Raw genomic sequence first — 22,881 nt, forward strand, 5'->3', positions numbered from 1 at the left:
ATTTCAGAAATGATTTGAGACTTAGATTTCTAAAGATAATTTCAAGTATTTTAGTATACTGGATTCATACTCATAAATAGAGCATTTCTGAACACTTTTTGCATTTGGACTGCCAGTTGTAGACTATAATTATTTCACTTATTGTAATGTTCAGTGTATTGTTAGCTTTTTCAAAACATGAAAACATAAATCTTCGCTCCTGTGTTTTATATATATATGACCTTACAATAACTTAGTCGAAGTAGTGCAAAAATAAATGCTGAGCTTTACCTAAAGTTTGTGAGTGTAGCAAGACCTCATCCTTATGGTAAAAATCTTGAGTTAAAATATGAATTGGTACAATGAGCTCTTTATTGATGAAATCTGCTGTGATTTCCAACATGGCATTTTCTTGAGAAAATGCATGTAACTATTTCATTGTCAATAAACTAACTGATTTTTTGTGCGTAAATCTTAGTAATTTTTCATCTTTTAAAACTGGGTTCCAAGTAACTTTTGTAACTGACATCTTTTACTTTTTTTAGAATATTTGTTCTCACTTATGATGATTTGACATAATTAGCATTTTATTAACCATGATGGCAACACAGACATTAAGTATAGACAACTATCAAGATGGACAACAGGTAAGTGTGTTTTTTCTTTCTCTATGAATTAATACAGTTAGCAAGAGAAAGATGTAGTGACTTTTCTTTAGTGCATGCTTTGGCATTATTTAAGTATCTCGTGTTGCTTGCAAAAACAAGATCTATAAAGTGAAGAACTGACATGCTTTAATACTTGGACACTGGTATTAAAGTCTTAGCTAGGTCTTGCATAACTTTGCTTAACTTCTGGAAAATGGTTAGTCAAGGAGTTTTTCTTCTGAAGCTGCCCTAGATGATTTGTCCCATGCTGTAATGTTCCTATTTTTAGGAAAGTCAAATGATTATTCTTAATATTTTGTGTATGGAAAAAATATTAATATTTTATGTATGGACTTTTGTGCTCTTGTGCTTCTGCATTCTCAATGACATTTAGGCAGTGATAGACATGTTGGTCTTGAGCAAGTGAAGTATAAATTTAGTGATCTAGAATTATGTGGCAATGACTTCATTTAAGTTGCTGCAGTCATGCTGCAGACTAAAAACTGGTAAAATAGTTCAGTCTATAGGTAATAATTAGAATTAAAATGTTTGTCAGTGGTCTTCCATGCTTTTATTTCTGTTAAAAACAGCTAGAATAATGAAACACACTCTCTCAGATATGTCTGGTGATGATGTTTCTTTTTTGTACAACAGGCTGCATATTGCAACAATTTGCATTACTATATTAAAATATTGTTAACTGGAGACAGGTCATGCCCTGGCCTGTACTCTGAAGACCCATTTTTATGTTACTATGTATCAGCCCTAAGCAGTAAATACAAGTACTTTTGTCAGCAGATGGCAACAGCGATGAACAGTCAGAAGAAAAACAGCAACTATTTCCATCTCTCATAAACAGATGTTTATCTAAATGCAGTCTGAGTTTATTACTTATTTTTGTATGTTTGTTTACAGCTTTTGTTGGGATTCTAATTTCTTGTTCTCCTCTCTCCTACCTTACATCTTTAATTAACATGTAAGAGGAAGGCATGTATTTTCTGGAGAATAAAGTAAAAGTAATATGTGCTTTTGTAGAGAAGAAATGGGGAAGAGAGTTTTCTTTCCGTTTGTTTTGTACCTTAAGCTCTCAGTGACGCAGATAGATAGGCAGATAATTTTGGTGCCTGCTTCTTCCGTAGTTTGGAAATGCCCCACAAAAATAGCTTGCAGTTATAAGGGAGCTATTGCTTTCTTCCAGTGAGATCTCCTCCACCTTCAAATTCAGCAGACGTATGGCTCAACATTTATAAACACTTATATGAGTCATCCCCTTTTATTTTGCCTCTTCTTCCTGTCATTAGCCAAGAAATGAGTTCACTAGTTACATCTTTTTGCAAGCACTCTGGCATAAAAATCATCTGCGCTTGCTGAGGAAGCTTTTTGCAAAGCAGGATGCTCTGTTGGGTAGGATACTTTGTCATTTACTTAGTTTCCTGTTTAGCTAGAAGGTGGCTTGACCCTGTCAGGTAATAAAGCACAAGCCTTTCAGTTCTTTCAGTCCCTTGCTGGGATAGTGTAAATTCCTTTTGCTGATGTTGCGTGGAAATAGACGAAATTCAATCAGAGTCAGATTCTCGGAAAGGTTTTGGAGGCCAGCTCTTCCCTCGAGGAGTTGTTCCTGAGAGGTGACATGATATATGTCATGAGAAAAGAGGGGAGATGAGTGCTGTCTCTTCTAAGTTCTGCACTAAGTTCATTTCTGAAGGTGTTGATTCTGACTGCATGGTGATATGTAGAATAGCATCTCTTTTCTGATCAAAACAAAACTTGTTAGGCTTAAAGTAGAAGAAGATTGCAGTGACTTGTTGTCTTTGTATGGATGTAGCCAGTGTTCAAAGGGGAGAAAACCAAGGTTGTTTCTTTTGGTTGGTTTGTTTGCTTTTTTGAAGGGAAGCTATGACTCTCAGGGGTCAGGTTTCTTAAGATACCTTTTAGCCTAAAAGGTTTTTAATTGAAAGTGATGGAAAATCCATATGCCAAGCCTTAAAAGCACCTCCAATGTATTCCCAGCCACCTAGTAAAATTTAGGATGTGCTAGGTAGAGGCTGTGGCTCTGTGGTGGCGTTCCAGCACTGGCAGATTGTGTGATGGTGCTCTGAAATAGATCTGGTGAAAAAAACTGTTTTTATAGACAAACAATTGAATAGGGTGGGTATTAACATCTAGAGGGTAGCGGGTGAACAGGAAAAAGCCAGAAGAAGAAGCCAAAAGGCTCTCCCTCAAGTAGAAGTGTCCAACTAGATGCACTGCTAATGGAAAAATAATGTGGAACTTAACGCTGTTGTTGACCCCAGTATGATAAACAATGTTAATGTGAAGTTTTCTTCAACACTCACAATGTGACTGTGGAATTATACAATCTTTAAGAAGTTTAATAGGACTTTCTATTCTTTTCATAATATTTTTTAAAAAATGTATCTTTTTAAAGTTTTTCAGAGGAATTACTGTCATCCCCCCCCCTTTTTTTCTACCTTAATGTTGCAATTCCTTATTGCTCCACTTATTTGCAGACCACCAGTCCAGACTTGTCGTTTTTCACTCTCATGCAGATTTATCATTTTAGACTGACATCTTTTACATGAGGTGATTAAATTTGTTGTGCATGAATATGTGAATTGCATTTAGATAAGCTGGCATACATGTGACTTACAAAAATACTTTTTAAAGGCAGTTGCTTAGATTTTGTTTCCTCACCAATTGCGTAAATGTTTTTGTTAAACAGATTTGTAGATGTAGTTACTGCTGTTTTCTCCCATAGCTTGATATTGCTAACTTGTTAGTTCAGTATGTAAATTTGAGTGCTAAAGCTCAGTGGAAGTTATGTTCCTGATCACTGAAAGATTGGTAAGACATAGAATATTTTAGTTCTGTGTAAGAAAGTGGACATTTTAATGGACAGGAAAAACTAGTTTCAAAATCTCTTTGCTTCAGTACTGTGATATAATGTACAGTAAGGAATGAGAAAGAAAACTAGGAGTAGAAACTTTCCTTCCTGTTGTTTTCATCATAAAGGCTCTTTATGCAGGCATCCTCGTAAAATTTTTGGAGCAATGTACTCTAGCCTATTCCAAAAATAGCCACTTGAGAGACAAAATGTTTTAACAATTCACTGATATCTGTCATTCCGATTTTAAAGCTGAGTGCTGAAACTTGCAGTGACCTTTACCCATCAAAAAGTGTCAAAGATTAAAAGAGTTCTTTTGTTATTGCTGCTGTTTTTTTGTGCAACTGCCAAATCAAACCAACCTTCTGGCAATTTGGTAGCCCTTTGCATTGCTATTTCATTAGGAAACAGTACGCTTATTTTACGTCAAGCATACAGATTTATTAATAACTTATTCTCCTTTTTCTACAGATGCAAGTAGTAACAGAATTAAAAACTGAACAAGATCCAAACTGCTCTGAAACTGATGCAGAAGGGGTGAGTCCTGCCCCTGTAGAATCTCAGACTCCAATGGATGCAGACAAGCAGGCTATTTACAGGTAGTAATGGACTTGTGTTCTGTCTTTTGGAGGGTAGAGGGTTTTTTTGTTTGTTTTTGTTTGTTTGTTTGTTTTTAGGAAAAAAACAATAGGCAGATTAAAATCAGACGATCTCTTGGTTATTTTGTCTCAGTGGTTTGCAGGGAAAGAATCAGATCAAATTAGTTTCATTATCAGTCTTTACCCAAGAAAAACTTCCCCTTGTTGTGGGATTCCTTATACTTCAGCATAGCATCAAAGTTATTCTGAAGATAACTGCACTTAAGGAGCGAGTGTAATTTAGCAAGTTATTCTTGACTGCTATCTATGATTGCTAAACTATGATTGCTATTTTTCATACTGTAGTTCTTACCTTAATTGTCACGTTTAATTTTTATTGTGATTATCAATCTTTACTCCCTTTTCTTTAGGGATGGCAACCTATTGCCCGGTAGTTTGCTCAAACTGGATTAAATATTGATGTAAAAAAATTGTATTTTGAAATCTTCCAATGTTAAGCGCTGTGCTGAGCAGTAAATGCAGTTTTGATGAGGTTGCAATGTTCTTTCATTTTAATTGCTTTATAAAGTTGTAATTACTGCCAGTGAGCAGGTGAAAACTGAAGCAAAAAGACCTAGCACAAGTCTCCGAATAAGTGGATAACAAAATCATAGTTCTGCTCTCAGTCAACCTAAATGATTGCATAGGAGGCATTTTGTGATATGTAAATAAGACCCACATTGAAGAATAAGTGAATTTTATCATATTTGATAATGTAAATCTGGATTCATCCTATTTGTAAGTGCTAATCCCCATTTCTAATGCACTGTATTAATGTATCTCTTGTTTCTCAGTTATAGTAAATAAAGCAATATGCCATAGTTCTGTAGCTTGTGATTGTTCTGTTTATTTAAATATATTTATTTTACTGCTTTGCTTGTATCTAGATTGTACAGTAAATGAAAATGAAAAAACAAACTTTTGTCATGTTCTGCTACAGCCAATTGTGTTATATGCAATCTTTTCCAAGACTTGTCTTTATACTTCTTATACAAGTGGCTGTTACGTTACATGAGGTAGATATTTAATTTGTCAGTGGCATACATGTAAGTGAAATACTTAGTCATATATTTTAACTCTTATTCTAGGCACCCACTATTTCCCTTGTTAGCATTATTATTTGAAAAATGTGAACAGTCTACACAAGGTTCAGAAGGCACAACTTCTGCTAGTTTTGATGTAGATATTGAAAATTTTGTAAGGAAGCAGGAGAAAGAAGGAAAGCCATTTTTCTGTGAAGATCCAGAAACTGATAATCTGGTGAGTATAAGATGTTCATTTTATTTCTTAAACAATCATAATGTTTGCCTCTTCTTCATAATTTCTTGTCTCAGCTGGTGCTCATAGTGTCTACGCAGATACTTCTTCCTACAGGGGATTCTCTTTTTGTATTAATGCTGAAAAACATTTTCTGAAGTTTCTTCCAACCTTTCCCCCCACCCCCCCCCCCATCTATAAGCTGTTATTGGGTCTTTCACAGTTGTTTCCTGTATGGGCCTCTAGACTGGCTGAGATCAGTGTATAAGAAATGAGCAAAAACACATGCTTGCCATAGCCAAATTGACCCTACAAATCAATTTTAAGGTGCCAAGCATATAAAATATGTTTACCACTGATTGAATTTTTTTGGAAGTTATTCCAGCTGTTTGTTTGTTTGTTTAGCCTGGTTTCTAGGTAAAGGAGAGAAAGTTAAAGAAGAGCTGTTGTCAGATGAGCTTGCAAACTCTTAAACATTAACACATTTTTGCTCATATGCCATTGTCTCCTTTAGACTTTCTGGAAGTCCTTCCTGGGGTGAAGTTGTGATTTCTTCAGGCTGTCAGTGTCCTGCTTGAATCACATCTCTAGAGAACATCTCTCTTGGCTTTCTTGTAGTGCTTGTTTCTAAACTGTCTGCCTGCCCTCCTCTTTTTAGAATCATGTGGCAACTAGATTTTATCATGTTCATGAGTTTTTTCGATTAAAGGGGTTAAGTGTTGATCTACAGGGTGGTAGGGTTTTCTGTTTTTTGTTGTTGTTGTTGTTGTTATTTTGTTGTGAGTACCTAGTCTCTTAAGGAGACTGTGTAATAGAACAAGTCTTCATCCTTGAGCCTACCCATAGGAGAAAAGGCTACTTAATATTTACATTCACAAGCAAAACTAAATTGACAGCTGTAAACATCAATCAGAAAAAATAATGTTTTATAATGGATATCTAGAAAGATTTAAGTGTGCAATTAATATCCTATGTGGAAGACTAAGGTAATGTACCTGGTAAAAACTTCTAACCGAAAAGAAGATTTACATGAGAGAAATATGAGATACTGCTTTGAATTGATGGAATTGTTGCAGTGAACAGCATGTGAACAGTAAGTGAGGAGGGGCACATATGGTTGCAAGAAAAGGATCAATTTTGCCTGCTTTTGCGAGCAGACTAAATAGTCAGTTTGCATAACTTCATTTCTTTCCAAGCACTTTTTGACTGATTGTCAGTGTCCTGAGTTCTGGGAAGATAGTATTGAAATACTGTCATGAAAAATAAAGCTGAAAGTGCCTTTGTGTATTACTAGACAGTGTGAGAGGAGAGAGGACAGTATGTTGTAGAGTGAGGCAGGCTTTTACAACTCTAGCTAAAGAGGCTTGAAAAGTTACCTTTTCAGCTACTTGTTACCTCTTTTTAATTGTAGCTTACAGTGCCCATAACTGAAATATCTTAATAGATTGTGTCAATGCTCTTAGTATACGCAAATATGAAGTCAGGTTAGTTTAAATCCTCTTTAAGGATGGATCAGGTTAATGTAACTTACTTTGCATTAGTCCATCTGCAGGAGTGCTTCTGAAAAGTTCTTACATCTTGGCTGTGGAGCTGATGACTTGTACGCTGTCATGAACCACTACAGGTGAATTTTCAATGGTTTTGCCTGTTTGTTTTGCAGAAGACTTTACTCTCAGTTTGGAAACATTTTGAGGCTAAAGTAAGATTTTTGGAATAGAAGGCGACCCAAAACAATGCACTTCAGAAAGCTGGGAAAGCAGCTAAAGGAGTCATAGGCTTTTAGCTACCTCAGAGTACCTTGTGCATATTAAATGCATGTATTCCCAGTACATAAAGATAGTCTCAATATGAGTGTGAAGATTTTCAATTCATAAATGAAAAACAAGTGTTGACTTGTTTGACCAAAGCTATAGCCAGAGCAGAATTTAAACCACAGAATCTGTTTAATATCTTAATCTTTAGATCTCCATGGACAGATTTAGATGTAGACCACATGACTAAGATTTACTGGTTTTAGAATGACTTGGTTTTCCAGATAGAAGGAAGTTGACATAAACACTAAAACAGTTCCATGGATAAACCCTGTAGCAGAATGACTATGGCTACTGTAGGAAGATGTAAGAACATGAAAGAGAAAAAATTAAGGCAGAGAGAGATAAACCATACTTTTCCTCTTTAGCTACTACCCTAGTGTTAGAAGCAATGGTGTGGGGTGCTTTGTTTTTTTTCTTTGAAATGTCAGTGGAGTAGCACTACGTTTGTGAAATACTCGTAGCACAATATAATGACTGTCTTTTTAATGTGAGCAGAAATAAGTGCTTCAGAATGGCTATAAGGAGGTGGTCCTGTTTCAGTACATGAAGAGCATGGCTGTTCCAATAGGGCATGGAAATCTTTGGAGGTTGATCTGCACTGGTGCCATCATTTTAGGTACTTCTTGAACAGGAAAGGGTTCCTGCAAACTTTCAAAAAAAAATGTGTAATGAGGGAGAAGGGGATAAATACTTTAAAGAGACACTAGTTTCTGAGGAAAACTGCTAATGAATGCAGTTCATCACGGATGTCATTTTGCAGATGGTACAAAATCTTGTGGGATCTTTGGTTGTTAAAGCAGTGAATTGTACACAGAATTCACTAAATAATGTATCAGTTTTAGGATCTTGTTGCTTGACCCAAGTATCTAGAAAGTTGACTACCAGGTGTACACATAATTTTAGAATAGCTTCTTCCTTCATCTCTTTCATTCTGCAGTAGGTCTGCTGGTTTTTGCCACTGCTGTCAGTGGCACCTTCTGAGGGCCACTTGCACATCAGTTGTGAATGCAAAGACACTAATAAAATTTCCTATGTTTTTTTTCCCCAGAGACTTTTTGTGAATATATTTGCCTCCAGTTCTTTACTCAAAATAAAAATGAGTTCTGCTCTGCATAAAGCAGGTCCTTGCTCAGCCTCAGGTTGTTTTCCTCATTTGTAGCTCTGAATTTAACACAGAAATACTGTTTTCCCTTATCCCTTTGCTCCCAGTTTCTTTAGAAAAGATTATCTGGAATCTAATAGTTGGAACCTAATAGTTCTGGCTCAGTGGATGAGGGGAGGGCACTGAATGTTGTTTATTTTGACTTCAGTAAGTCTTTTGACGCTGTCTCCCATAACATACTCATAGACAAACTAATGAAGTACAGGCTAGATAAATGGTCAGTGGGGTGGACTGAAAACCGGCCGAACTGCTGGGCTCAGAGTGTTATGACCAGCAGTATGAAGTCCAGTTGGAGGCTAGTCACTAGTGGTATATCCCAGAGGTTGATACTGGCGCCAGTACTGTTGAGCATCTTCATTAATGACCTGGGTGATGGATGGGACAGAGTGCACCCTTAGCAAAGTTGCAGACTATCCAAAATTTGTTGATATACCAGAGGGCTGTGCTGCTGTTCGGAGGGACCTTAACAAGCTGGAGAAATGGGCTGACAGGAATCTTGTGGAGTTCAACAAAAGGAAGCGCAAAGTCCTACACCTAGGGAGGAAGAACCCCATGTTCCAGTAGAGGTTGAGAGGCAACCATCTGGAAAGCAGTCTGAGGATTGTGTTCAAATAATCTTTCTTCCTGATTGACCTGTTTCTGGTTTTAGTGGTGACAAAGTCACTTGGTTTATGTGATTCTTATGGTTGTTGATGGGCTGCACAAATCTGGCTGACTTTGCTTGAAATGGATGCGGAAGTCTAGTGTTTCATGGCACAGCTATGGTAGGAGGTACCTAACTATGACAGCTGAGGTCACTGCTATCTTAAACTGGAACCACATTGCAAAATTAACTTGTCTTTGGCATTGGGCTCCTGCTCTATAGTCATATTGTTAGCCATGCCTTTCTGTTACCAGACACCAAATGAAATCTGAGTGTGGCTTCTCCTCTGCCTGTCCTAGGGGCTGGGGCTCTGAACAGCTGCCGTGCTGACAGGCAGCTCATTTTGTCAGGGGCAGCAGATAGAAGAGCAGAAGAGTTTCTTTAGGATGAGGAATAGCTAGTCCATTCTTCAGGCTGTTCTTCTGTTTGAAATATTGGTGCTTGCACAGAGAAAACTGTAGCTGGGTTTAGCAGCAGTTTTTTCTTCCTTGTGTCATATAAATAAAATAAATGCTTAACTTTTTACATAGGTTTAAAAATCTCTGTTGCGGAGGGGAGAAAATAGGAAGGATCCTAATACTATGTTTCTTTTGTTACTTGTTGCCTTTTTTCTCCCTTTTTAACTCTGATGTTGAACAAACTGCGCACTTGAAGGGAGAAACTAGCAGATACTGCCAATTAGAAAGAGCTGGAAGGGTGGAGTGAGTAGGTTAGACAACTGCTTGCTTTCCACTTGTACTCTTATCTGATTCTGGTGGAGTCAAACAAATAAGGTGTAAATGCTTGTTCAGTAGTAATCGTTGGATTTAGAGCCAGAGCTAAACTGAGATGAATGGAGCATTTTAGTACTATAAAAGGCAACACTCAAGTCCGGGGGGGGGGGGAGTGTCACAATGTAAGGAGTTTGGCCACTAATTCAGTTAGTTCAGCTTTCTTCTTTTTATGCTTTGGGTTTTTGTTTGTTTGTTTTTGGAACTGGCTTGTAGATCTCAACTACATAGCTGAGATAGTTTATGTGACAGAACTGAAACTAGTGGCTCCATAGCAGAAGAATACCATTTCAGTGTCTCCACCAGCCTTAACTGGCTTCATACTGCGTATAGGCTAATTGACTAGATACCAGAAATTCTGAATTGTTGCAGATACTGATTGTGGGGGCTTTTATAGATGAATGTTAGTATCCTGGCAATGTTTCACACTGCACAGTCACTTGAAGTGCCTTGAATATTCTCCCCAAAAAGAGTTTGTTTTGCATTCAAAGGACTGCAAAATGTTCATCTGGAAGGCACAAACATTAGGTCAGTTTGGCCAGAAAGGAAGGTCAGTAAAAGCTGTGTTAGGTTATGCTAACCTGAGTAGTTCTTAACAAGCTACAGTCTAGATTCTAAATTAATTGGTGGTTTTCTAAATAGTATAAAGGATTTCAGCACTGGGAAATACAGTGAGAATCCACTGGAAATTTCATTTTAAGGACAGTCTCAGTCCATGTGTAGTTAAGCCTGGCCTATAAATAGGGTTTCAGTCCTTTTTGATTATCTTTATAGAGGGATTCAGTTCTTTCAAGTTATGACATCAACAGATTCATTTGGTGATCTTGAAACCATATGGCAAAGGGTATGGTCAGCGTAGAAATAGTGACACTCGACTGCTTTTGCAGTGTCATACCCAAGTCTGGCTTCCAGGTGCATCATCAATATAGAGAGTTCGCAGCAAGATGGATGGGAGCATTTCCATTAATACTGATGGCTTATGGTTTGTGTCAGAAAAGAGTTGTTAGGGTCCAGTGTATTTAGAAGGGCAAGAATTTCTCGGAATAGATCATAAGAATTTGAAAAGAGGGGGAAAAAATGGCACTTCTGTATGCAAGGTTTCTTCCTTAAATTAATTTTTAAGGTATCCTGTTTGTGACATGGCTTGGAGTAAACATTTTTTTTATTCGACTTGGTACAGCTGTTGCTGTGTTCCTATTCTTTTTCTGTATGTGTGTTTTCATGTGACTAAGACAGAGATGGTTTTGGCTTTAGCAGTACTGATAAGGTGTACTTGTACTCTGTGATCTTTATTCATCATGCAGGATGAGCAGAAGGACGGGGCATCCCCTATTTTAAGCAATTCTACCAAAAAAGAAAAAAAAAATCAGGCTCGTGTTCAAAACTGCAGCACTTAAAAAAAACTCAGAACTGTGTTACAGCTTCCCTGAAGCAGTGAGATTTCAGTTGTTTTCTCTTCCTTTTTTTGAGAAGTATTTGAGATGCCTCTCTTCAAGGAAGAGCATATCACGGGAAAATGCAAAGTTCAGTTTAGATTGATTTATGGTTAGTTTTTACTTTAATTCAATTTTCAGTTTGTTTGTCAACCATCAGTTTGAAACTAAACCTAAACTGAAGAGGTGACTCTTTTTTTCCAAACAAATGTTGATAAATAAATGATATAAATATGGGTAATAGTTTAAGGAAAAGAAAATCTGACTAAACAAAACTAATTCATCACTAATACAGTAAAATAACGTGTGCCCAAAGGTATATTATTTGTTACCTCAGGCTCAGCCCAGCAAAGAGTAGACGAGAGAGGCTAAAGAACTTCTGTTTAAAGCATTCACTAATGCATGTACTCTGTGTTGGTCTGCCACATGTAAAGAATTTTATAATTTAAGTGTTTGGGTCTCTGAACCTCTTCAACTATTGCGACATTACAGGATAATCATTAATAACCATGAAAGAAACATAGGTGACCTTTTTTGTGTGTTAAATCTCATTAAATTTGCATAGTTTGTTAACTCATTTATATTTAAGGGCAATTTTAAAGGGAACCACTGTAGAGGGCTACTCTAGAAGATTGCTGTCTTATATACCTCAGGGATGGGCCATTACACTTCTTAATCCACAGGCTTTTGGTGTTAAAAGCTCCTAAGAATTACTAGGTTTTAATTTGGAATAACCACCTGGAGCATATAGCTCAGGTTTTTCTGCAACTGTGCTTTTAAAGATATATATATATATTTTTTTTTCTGTTAGAAGGGCTAAGATTTCCCTTTTTTTGTTATTATTTGGGGGGGCTCTTGTTTATTTTAATGTAGAATTTTCTAGATTGGGCGAATGTCATGCAACTGGAAAACCTCTTGCAAAAAAACAGGAAAAGATCTGTTGTAATGAAAGCTAAAGTCATCATGAGGAGAGGGGAGTGCACCCAGAAGTTTACCAGCCTTGATCTCCTTAAGATACCGTGAATAAAGGCTACTTCAACCTCCAGTTGGCTTCTTTGATTAGAAGCAGTAGATGGGTGACATAGTAAGGTGTCACTTCTGGTCACTGGATTCAGTGCTCTGGCCAGGTAAACAAGCCTGTCTATGTGACAGATCCTTCCAAATACTGGTAAAATGAAGCTATGCACTATGTTTTAAAATATAATTCATTCAGTTTCATAAAACTGAAGGCTATTTTTCTTGGAGATCCAGAATAGCAAGTAAGTGTTGGGGGTGGCACACTGGATAAAAATAAAATCAGTAATTACTTTGCCAGTCTCTTGTGTGTGCATTTGAATGTCCTAGATTTGCTACTGCACCATCAAAATTGACATCATCTGGATTTAGTTTTAGCTTTTGATCTTCTGCCATGACCCTTACTATCACCTACACTATTCTTATGCAGTATGTAAATACCATTAGCTGTCTCAGCCTACAAGTCTTTTTCTCACAGTAAGCGTGATAAGGATTCTCATCATGTACATAGCTCTTGTACTTCATTTTTTGTTTAACTGTGGATTTGTGAAAAACTGTAGTTACTACAAGCATTGCTGAACAAGATGACAGACTTTTGAACCTCTTCATTCTAATTTTATACAAAAATAAATGCTAGTGGGTTTTTGTTACGGACAAAATGACAGGATGTTTCCTGTATTGTACCCCACCCCCCAGCAATCTATGTGACAAACTTACACTAAGTTATAGAAGGTTCTTCTCAGAGTATGTCAAATTCATCTGTACACTGTCATTTTTCTTGGTTCAGGGTGTAATGTGGAACTGAACCTTATGTTTCTGACTTGTAGCTCAAGACAACTACTGCTTACCAAGCCTGTTCCAACCATGCTTTTTAAATAGTATATTTGGATGGGATTATTTCCCATCCCTTCTAGTCTTGTGTGATATATGGCCCTGAGTTGTATGATGGTGATAAAAGGTCACATGGCTGTGCAGCCTCATCCTCTACTCCATGTACACCTCGACTGTGCTTAGCCTTCCTAATGCATCGAATGTGACAGGGTCAGAAATTATATTATACTTGTGTTTTGTTTCTCCTGTTTTGTAGTTTACTTAAGCTGTGGAACAGTACAGGTTTTATATGTAAATACATTCCTTTCACATTTCAGGAACGTATGATCAGTGCTAGACTACTCTAGTAAGCACTCTGCACTTAGTAACTCTGCTTAGATTGGGTGGTCTTTGTTACCAGAAGGTAGTGCTTGCTTAAATCTCTCATTAAATATTTTTGAAATTAACAGTTATTTTCATTTTGTTTCTAAAATACTTTCCTATTATCTCCCTAGATGGTAAAAGCAATCCAAGTTCTACGTATCCATCTGCTTGAGCTAGAAAAGGTTAATGAACTCTGCAAGGATTTCTGTAGTCGCTACATTGCCTGCCTGAAGACAAAAATGAATAGTGAAACTCTACTAAGTGGAGAGCCTGGAAGTCCTTATTCGCCTGTGCAATCTCAGGTATGTTTCAAATAGTTACGTGGATTTTTGCTTAAATTTCCTGAGGAATTTATAAATACACTCTGTTGCTCTTAGTTTGCAAATGGAATTTCTGCAGTTTCTCTAACTTTTTCAAATCTGTTAAGATTAGAAAGAGGTGTGTGTGTGTGCGCGCGCACATGCGTGTGCCACTACGTGGTGGGCAAATTTGTTGAAATGCGGCAGTGCTTAAAGGATCGGTTTTATAATTGGCACCCAGTACCTATTAGACAACTAGTCCTATGGGATGGTCCTGACATACAGAAGTGTTTGCTACAAGTTCTTGTCAGTCTTGCAACTTAAATTTCACTATCTGCGATCATTACTTAAGTTTTGGTATCTGGAAGTGTGGAAAGGAGTTTGAAGTTAGACAAAAATAACTTTTAAAAGATGTTTTTGTATGGCTGTAACAGTCTTACTCCTGTAGAGACAGGATGAACTGAATTTTGTATGTGGAAAAAGTAGAAATTATTCATACATAATAAGGTATGTGTAAAAGTTTGCATGGTTGGTGCGAGTAAGAACTTTCCTGAGTGGAATAAAACATATTAGGTACCTTTTAATACATACTACATTATTTTAAAATTGGAAGGTGTTAAGATAATAACTGAAATTCTAAAGCTGTGATGCTTGTAATAAAAGCATCAAGGGTCCATTTCATCTGTCCTTTATCCCTAGTGTGTTTGGAAACTTCATATACCTAGAATCACTTCCCTCCTAAAATTTCTCCAGGTGGTTTTATGTCTTTTCTAACAGTTGCTTTCATGAGGATTTTCAAAGATACTGATTGGTGGTAATGAGAAAGTTAATATAGGTAGTGATGAACCTCTAATGAAGTCCATTTCTCTTTGAAGTTAATCCTGTGTGTAAGCCCCCAACATGGTTTAGAGCCAAAATTACAAAAGCATGCTTTATCTCCTTTAAAAAAAAAAAAAAAAAAAAAAGCAGCAACTAATTGTTTTATTTTTCTAGCAAATTCCAAGTGCCATTGCAGGCACACTCAGTCCCCAAGGGATTATGGTGCCAGCATCAGCATTGCAGCAGGGAAATGTAACTATGGCAACAGTAGCAGGTATGACACAGTAAAGAAAAACTGGCACCTTGCTCTTCATTTTGATTTCTTTTATAGTTGTTACAGAAGATACACAATTACTTTTTAAAATGTTTTTCTTAAGTCTAATAATGTCTGAAAAGTTGTTATAATACAGTCAAGTGCCTTACTGGTTTCTGAATGTTAGTTTAATTTCTATGTATACCAAGTACATATATGTGAGTGGAGGTTAGAGTTTAAATATAATTTTAAGAGAACTTTCTGTGCAACACTACTTTTGTTAAAAGTCATTTCAGAGACTGGGAGTGTTTTACTCATTTTTCAAAAACAAAAATTTATTCGACAAAGACATGTATTAGTTAAAATATTGCACTTACTAGCCTTCTCCTGCTTCATGCAATTTGGAACCACACCTAGAAGCATGAAGTCCTTGAGGTTCAAGTAGTGCTGCTGTTGAATGGAGGTGGCATTTGAATTGGAAAGTTGTATCTTGCCAATAAGCAAGGTTTAAAAAAAACCCCAAACTTGAGTACAAATGCAGGAAAGCAATCCAGTCCGCTCCTACAGCATAAGATTGCAGAGAGGTTGCCCTAAGAGATGGTTTGTGCTTTGTGGCTTTGGTGCCCAGGACCATGCATTCACCAACATGCTGTCATCTTAGTTGACCTCATTTAGGTATCACCCAGGTGACTACCACAGCCAGTTAGCACAGACAAGGTGCCTTTTCAGCATTATGAATCTTGTTAGCTGAAGAGTGGCCCAGCTGCAGCCACATGATGAACTCTTTGATAGCCTGGTGGTCATGGCATTTTCCTTTGAAAACAGGAAAGGTTGATTTGAATTCAGATCTCTCATTTCCTGAACAAGTACCTTAATTGACAGACTGCTAAGGTTGATGTTACTCCCACTCTCCCTTTTGAAAGAGAGGAGAGAGCAAGTTGGGTATATCCAAAAGGAACAAATTAAATTTTAGTTTTGTGATTGTTGCAAGCCAGTCTGAACGCAGGCTGAAGCTGAAAGGGATCATTCTTCCATGTACCTCCACTGGCCCTTCTATTCTGCCACTCCTTTGTGTGGGCACTAGCATTTCTCTAGCAGCTCAGTGAGCGGCTGAAAATGATATGGCCAAAACCATGTCTGTTTTCGCTAGGTTACCACACAGCTGCGCAACTGCAAGTGCCAGCACTAGCAAGACACAGATGGGAAGAAGGGTAGGACTGCCCATTCCAGCATTAGCCTGCACTTGGGTCAGCATAAAGTTATGGTCAAATCACAGCATTAGGCATCTATGTCTAGAAAGTGTTCTGGGGGCTGTGAATCATAGCCTCTGAAGTTTGTCTAGTTAGACACTTCAACTTCAGAATTTCAAAGACAACTCTTCTTTCAGTATTTGCTATTGGCTGGCTTCAACATCTCCCGTTGAACATGGTCCGTATTCTTCCCCAACCCTCAATTTATTGACTTCCTGTATAAGGAACATTATTGCCTAACTTGGATTTGTAAATTCTACTTTTTTGGGCTCAGGTGCCTAACTACCAGTCACTGCAGTGAAAATGTTTTGACACTAAAGAATTCAAAGTCATCAGAAGCATTAAGTTTAGCCTATCTAAAGTACAGGAAACATAATCAGATTTAGCGTGTGTTTTTGTGGATGGAATAAATTTTAATGCAACTAAGAACACATCTTACATGTCTACTAGAAGAGAATAATTGATATGCTATCAAAACTGTAATATTGTCTGCAGTGATATGTTTATTTAAAGAGAATGAATATTTGAAGTGCTTTTTCTTACCTATAATCTTTTTGTTGGGTTTTTTTTGTTTGTTTGAAGGGGGGACAGTGTATCAGCCTGTCACTGTGGTCACTCCACAAGGTCAAGTGGTGACACAAGCACTGTCACCTGGGACTATTCGGATCCAGAATTCTCAGGTTTGTTTCATCAGCTTTATAGAAAAGTGTCTTGGGCTCAAAAAAATCTGATTGTTTTTAAGAGTTTTGGTTTAAATCTGACAAACAGACAGAATGAGCTTTGTGCACAAGCACATAGTAACTAATGTAAAATTAATGCAAGCACTGCAATAAGAATTATCAGTTTTATAACGTGGCATAAGGTCCCAGAGAGATCTGCATTGACATAACAGATTGTCATAGTTCCTAGCTGTTACCTTTCTTTTTTTCTTGATGGCAAAAAAGTGCTTATACATGGGTAATTAAAAAACAGATACCTTAAACTGGTTAAATAGTAAACACTTTTTCAATGATTAAGGCCTTTCTAATTGTTGAGCTAGGTTTATGGCAGTGTGGATTTGTGGTATTGCATTATGATGCCACTGCTGGTGTCAGAAATTTGACTTTTTAATCAAGAAGGTTGCCACCAGTGCTGTGTAATGTATGTAACTCCGAATTTATGTATGTTGAGAAGTATTTTGCAATAAAAATTTCAAAATACTGAGTTGAGACTATGGGTGACCCTCACATAGTGCTCATCAAAGCATATCCTAAAAGGTAGGGGCCAGCACTCTTTTTGGGGAGGCTCGTTAAAGTTTGATCAGGAGAGCCCAAAGGAAAAAATAAGGAAAAGGAAGCATGAAAATGAGACAAACTGAAGTTATGGAGAACCTTGCAAGCTTTCTCTTAGAGCAGAAAGCAGTAAATCAAGTCTTTCAGGAACGTGGAGCCAATTAAAAATGTGAATCAGGAGCTATCATCTCCACAGTAAAAATCTACTGGTAATCATTGACTCCCTCTCTTCTCTTCTTCCTTCCCTCCCACCCCCCAAAAAAAGAGTCTGCTTAGAGTATTCTTATCTTCTTTGCAGTAGCATGTATGTACTTGCCCAGATTCTGCCTTAGAATACATGCAGTTCTGTCCTTAGGTATCTTTTGGAAGGAAATGTCTCCTAGACTGGAAGGAAAATTAGTCTCCTAGACTGAAGTGTTTTTGAAGAAAAATGATTTTTATCCCTCGGGGGGGGGCGGGGGGGAAATAAGATACTGCATGGAAAATAACATCTATAGCTTATAAAGAAAGAAAGCTTTTCCCTTCAATATATATGTATCTATGGCTTCTCTTGATGTTAATTGGAATCTCCAAACCCACCTGTGCCTAGGTTTGGGCCTGTATTCCTTGTCAGCTGTGGGAAATCACTCTTCAAATTTTTCTTTCAATGTTTCAGAGTACTGTGGAGTGGGAAGAAAATACTAGGGGAGAGCTGTTGAAAGTTCATTACAACCTCTCCATATATAAACAGACTATTTAGGATGTAAAATGTTATTTCGGAAAGAAAAATATGCTCCAAATATATATGTGTGTGTATTGTGTGTGTGAGTATATACATATGTGTATATATATACACATATACAAACACACATTACAACAGGTGTGTGTATTTATAGGTGTATGGACACACACACACACACACACACACACACACACACACTTGTAATTTGATAATATAAATCCAGCTCAGAAATGACTTTAAAACTTGTTTTATACATGACATAGACATGACTGGCTTGAAGAAATTGTTCTGTGTTGTTTGAAAAATTTGTTCTAGAATGATTTAAGTTATAATTACCTGGAAGGGTATCTCATATGCAATTTGTATATTGTTTCTTATTAATTTTGCCTACATGCTGAAGAACATATCCACTGATGTTCACAGGTGGTCTTTTTCTTTTCTTAACCTGTGTGCAAAGGATTTGGTGAACCCATAGGAAATGAAAAAGGAAGTAGAAGTGAGAGAGAAATAGGAACCTTTAGAGAAATAGTAACAATGTTGTAAAGTGAATCAAGAATTCTGCAATATCTTGAACCTTTTCCCCTTGATAAGCCTTTGCATATACCTTCTTGCTCTTTGAGAATTTAGATGCATTTATTTAGCAGGACCTTAAACATCTTTCTTTGGGACTGTAGCACAATAGTTAATTTTACTTTGAGTCCTTAATTAAAGTCCTTAATCATAACTATTTTAGTTTCCATAGTTGCATATATCTGCACATAGTCAGTATATCAGGTTGCCAATTCACATTGCATTTTACACTTTTCAGCATATGCAAATGACTACATCAGGTGACAAGTCCATTACAGTCACAATGTAGCATGCAGCAGTACACAGGCTTATTAGCCTGAAGTCTAGTATGTAGGTGGGTTTTATTCTAAGTTATAGTAAATCACAAGATCACATAAACAGCCTGACAAGAGCTGCAATTCCTAAAACAGAGAAGTTACATAAAATGTGAAAACTATAGCAATCTGATACAGCATTTCCCCTGGATAAGAACACTTTGGAATGATACTGCAGGAAAGCTGCTCTTGCAAGCCTTCCCTAGCAAATGAAGTATCTTTTTATAACCAGTGTTCCTAAAGTCTAGTTTCTTTTCATTCTTTCTATAAATGAGTTATTTATACATTAATACAAAGTACTGCTATTACTATGTTAACTTCTTTGTTTCTTCTCAAATTATATTTGTAGCTTCAGTTGCAATTAAACCAAGATCTAGGCATCTTGCATCAAGATGATGGCTCGTCAAAAAACAAAAGAGGAGTTCTTCCCAAGCACGCTACAAATGTGATGAGATCTTGGCTTTTTCAGCACATAGGGGTAAGGACTGAAGATGATCAGGAGTTGCAGGGTTTCGTACAACTCTTTATGTAATCTCTTATGATTTGCTTCATAAAGAAGATAAATTTATTTTGTTGTCTTTTGTGTAATCCCCGTTCAGGGTTTCCCAAAATCATTTGGAGTACTTCCACAGAGTCTAATGTAGTAGCTCCACAGAGTCTAGTCAGTTGATTTTATTGTTATTTTAATAAATATATTACATTTGCACCCCATGATCTCAAAAAACATTGTTAGAAGGGATCTTTCTTCTTTTCAGCGTGTTGAGAATGCAGTGCTCTCTACACCCTGCTTCATGGCACAATGAAAAATAGTTCTATATACATATTTTTTTGTGGAGGAGAACTTCAGATTTTGGGAGATTATTCCCCTTTCAACAACCCTTCTGACATGTGCCAGTTGTAGTCCTGTCTACTTGTGCTTACAACAGAATGTCTTTCCTTTGCGAAAATATTTGTCCTTGAAGGATAAATAGGTCTTAAGTTATATTATATGTATAATTGATGGATAATTTCTGTCTTTAGCAATTGATTTTACAACAGACAAATGATACAGGAAAACTGCATGTACATTTCTATGTTACATGCAGTCTTTTCATCCATTTGTTTCAGGGTAGCTTTATTTAACTAGAAGAGGCTTGTCAGTACTCTCATGTGACATTGCCTTTAGACAGCATAACTAATCAGATCTTATCACATGCTGTGTTGCCCAGAGATCATACTGTTTAATACTGTCAGCCATGAGAAGCTTTTTCTTCTGAATTAGACATCAGCAATTTAATGGTATCATTTACACTTTCAAAGGTAAAACCAGTTTTTTGTAGTAAAATACTCTTTGTTAAGTGATCTTATCTATAAAAGTTTGTGAGGTTTCTTAAGTTTATGTTGTTAATGAGTCAGATGGCCTTAGTCTAGCAGCTTTAATCAGCAATAAGAAAGGAGTCCTTATTTTTGATGAGGAGATGAGATGGAAGCTTACACCTTTTTTGTTTGCTTTTCGTCCTATTTAGCATCCATATCCAACAGAGGATGAGAAGAAACAGATTGCAGCACAAACAAATTTGACACTACTCCAGGTTAACAACTGGTAAGACCAGAAACTCTTAATGTCTGTTACTGTCTCCACATGCTTGCAGCATGCAGAAATAGTTAATGAGTGTAACTTGGACATCTGGAGTTGAACTTACTGTACATAGTACATGCATGTTATTTTTATAATACATTAGCTATATTAATACTTGTGCCATTTAAATTCAATAATGACTCTGTAAAACCTTGCAATATTAAAGAATTTAATTTTGTCTATAGCTGAAGGGATGGAAACTCTTCTGTTTCTTTTGCAAGTAAAGAGATTCAAGTTAAGAGTACCTAATGACTGTGTAAAGGCTCTGGAAAATGTGCCCTAGTAATCATGGTTGCAAAGGTTTAAGAAGTTACTGCCAACAGGTATTCCTTCTTCGCTTCTGTCAAAGGATACTATCTCCTGAGCAGTGATGTCCAAATGGAATGTGTCAGTGCCTCAACTACTCATTTCATGGGTTGACATCTTTTAACATGTCTTATTTTCACTAGAGATATAAGATAAGACACCTGTCCCTGAAGAGGAGGAGCAGGGGTGCCAACATGCATCCTATTCTGCTCTGGGTATTGATTCCTAAAATTGTTGCAGCTAAGTCCAGCAGGACTCTTCCTCAGATTTCAAAGATGATGGTGGCTGCATGACCGCAGTGGTGTTCATTAAGGAAATACTTGAGATAGTGGCAGTGCACGAACTCCAAAAGTGGAGCAATATAACTATGTCTGCATGGCATGGTGGTAAGAGAGCTCTTTGGTACTGGGAGTTGACTAATGTCTCTGCAGAGCATTGTATTACACTGCACGGACCTGCCAGCTCTACCCTACTTCTTTCCACTGCAGGTAAAGATGAGTCCTCTATATGCTTTGGCAGATTTAGCAGGGAATGCTATCCACAGTCACAAGACAACTGCTTCCTGTAACAGCTAGCCACAGTGTAATTGATTCAGTTAATTGCTGGTAGCAAAGTGAGGTGTGGGTTAAGTATTTTCTTGTTCACTAGCAGAACGGGGAAGGGCAGAAATTAGCAGTCTGAAGTAAACGGGTGGAGATCAAGGACTGAAAAGGAATTGGGAAAGATCTGAAAAATGTGTTTGATATTGTCTCTTGGATCAGGAACTAAGCCTGGCAAAGCCAGGGAGCCTATAAAGTCAGTCATGCAGGAGCTTAAGGTAGTAAATTAAACCAGACCAAACAAGTAGTTATGGTAGGGGCTAGATTTTAGGTGATCCCTAATGAGAGAAGTATCAGCTTTTTGAGTTGTGCTGTCAGCAAGTTTTCTGGTGATTAGCTTTTAATAATGTCTTGAAATGTGCATCTGTCGTGCTGTTTGGAGAATTTCTTCCTCCGGAGAGGGGGGGAAAAAGGCTGCCAGCAGCAAGATGAGAGGCCTACTTTCTTAGCTAGTTTGGCAATATCAAAGGTCACCAGTGTTTTGGGAGCAGTTTCACGTGTTAAAAAGAATGTCAAGCCAAGCTGGTAGGGATAAGTGACATTTTGCAATTTTAATATTTCGGATTTAATTTTTTTTTTCACTGTATACTTGTGAAGCTGAGAGAGACAGAACATTTACAGCTTTCTGGTCATAAGTATTTCTTATCTTTGATTGTGTTTAGGTTTATCAATGCTAGAAGGCGAATTCTTCAGCCAATGCTGGATTCCAGTTGTTCTGAAACTCCAAAAACAAAGAAGAAAACAGCTCAGAACAGACCAGTTCAGAGGTTCTGGCCTGACTCCATTGCTTCAGGAGTTGCTCAGCAGCAATCTAACGAGCTTACGATGTCAGATGGTAAGGAGAGCTAGCTAGAGAACAGTTCATAAAGTTAATTCCTCTGTAACATGGAATTTGAGTGTTTGATACATTTGGTGGGAGGGGAACTTCTCGATATTTCTGCATGACTGTGCTTTTAATTTGGAAAAACAACAAAAATGTGTCATTTTTTCATCTTGAAAATTTTTTCTGTATTTTGTGGGGTGTTTTGTTGGAAATTATGTTGAGAAACTTTTGGTTTTATTTCAAAAGTTATGAAATGATGTAACAAAGGTTAGATGTGTGACTGTGTTCTCTCAGAATGTGCAGATACATCAGTAGTATTCTGTTTGATTAGCAATATTGGACTAAACTTTCAGCTTTGTGATTCTCCAGCCTTTCAGTATTGCTAGAGGGGCTGAGCATCTGCAATTCTATACATGCCTCGTGTTTCAAGTTGAGCACTGAGAAGCAGGGAAGTAAAATAGAGCTTCCAAAGATTTTGCTTGAAGTAACTTTGTTAGCAACAGATCAAACTAAAATATTTCTCTTTCTTAAATTGAATCTAACTGCTTTAATCTCAGAATCATCCTTTTGTTCCTGCAGCCTGCTGCTTTATTACAAGCTACA

The 22,881-nt window shown here is 37.2% G+C and overlaps 1 protein-coding gene across 5 annotated transcripts in view; it reads left to right on the top strand.

Annotated features, from left to right (window-relative positions):
• The window catches only part of PKNOX1 (PBX/knotted 1 homeobox 1), a 46,361-nt gene that overhangs the window by 17,283 nt on the left and 6,197 nt on the right, over positions 1-22,881 (top strand). For all 5 annotated transcript variants that reach the window (XM_064525598.1, XM_064525593.1, XM_064525606.1 and 2 more), the window contains 9 exons: positions 525-626; positions 3,982-4,109; positions 5,237-5,408; positions 13,567-13,737; positions 14,728-14,827; positions 16,639-16,736; positions 19,282-19,410; positions 20,438-20,514; positions 22,118-22,290. In XM_064525598.1, coding sequence (XP_064381668.1) covers positions 576-626; positions 3,982-4,109; positions 5,237-5,408; positions 13,567-13,737; positions 14,728-14,827; positions 16,639-16,736; positions 19,282-19,410; positions 20,438-20,514; positions 22,118-22,290 — 1,099 coding nt within the window. In that variant the 5' untranslated portion in view covers positions 525-575. The remainder of the gene's footprint in view (positions 1-524; positions 627-3,981; positions 4,110-5,236; positions 5,409-13,566; positions 13,738-14,727; positions 14,828-16,638; positions 16,737-19,281; positions 19,411-20,437; positions 20,515-22,117; positions 22,291-22,881) is intronic.

Source organism: Dromaius novaehollandiae, chromosome 1 (genome assembly GCF_036370855.1).
Source record: "Dromaius novaehollandiae isolate bDroNov1 chromosome 1, bDroNov1.hap1, whole genome shotgun sequence".
Classification (NCBI taxonomy): Eukaryota; Metazoa; Chordata; class Aves; order Casuariiformes; family Dromaiidae; genus Dromaius; species Dromaius novaehollandiae.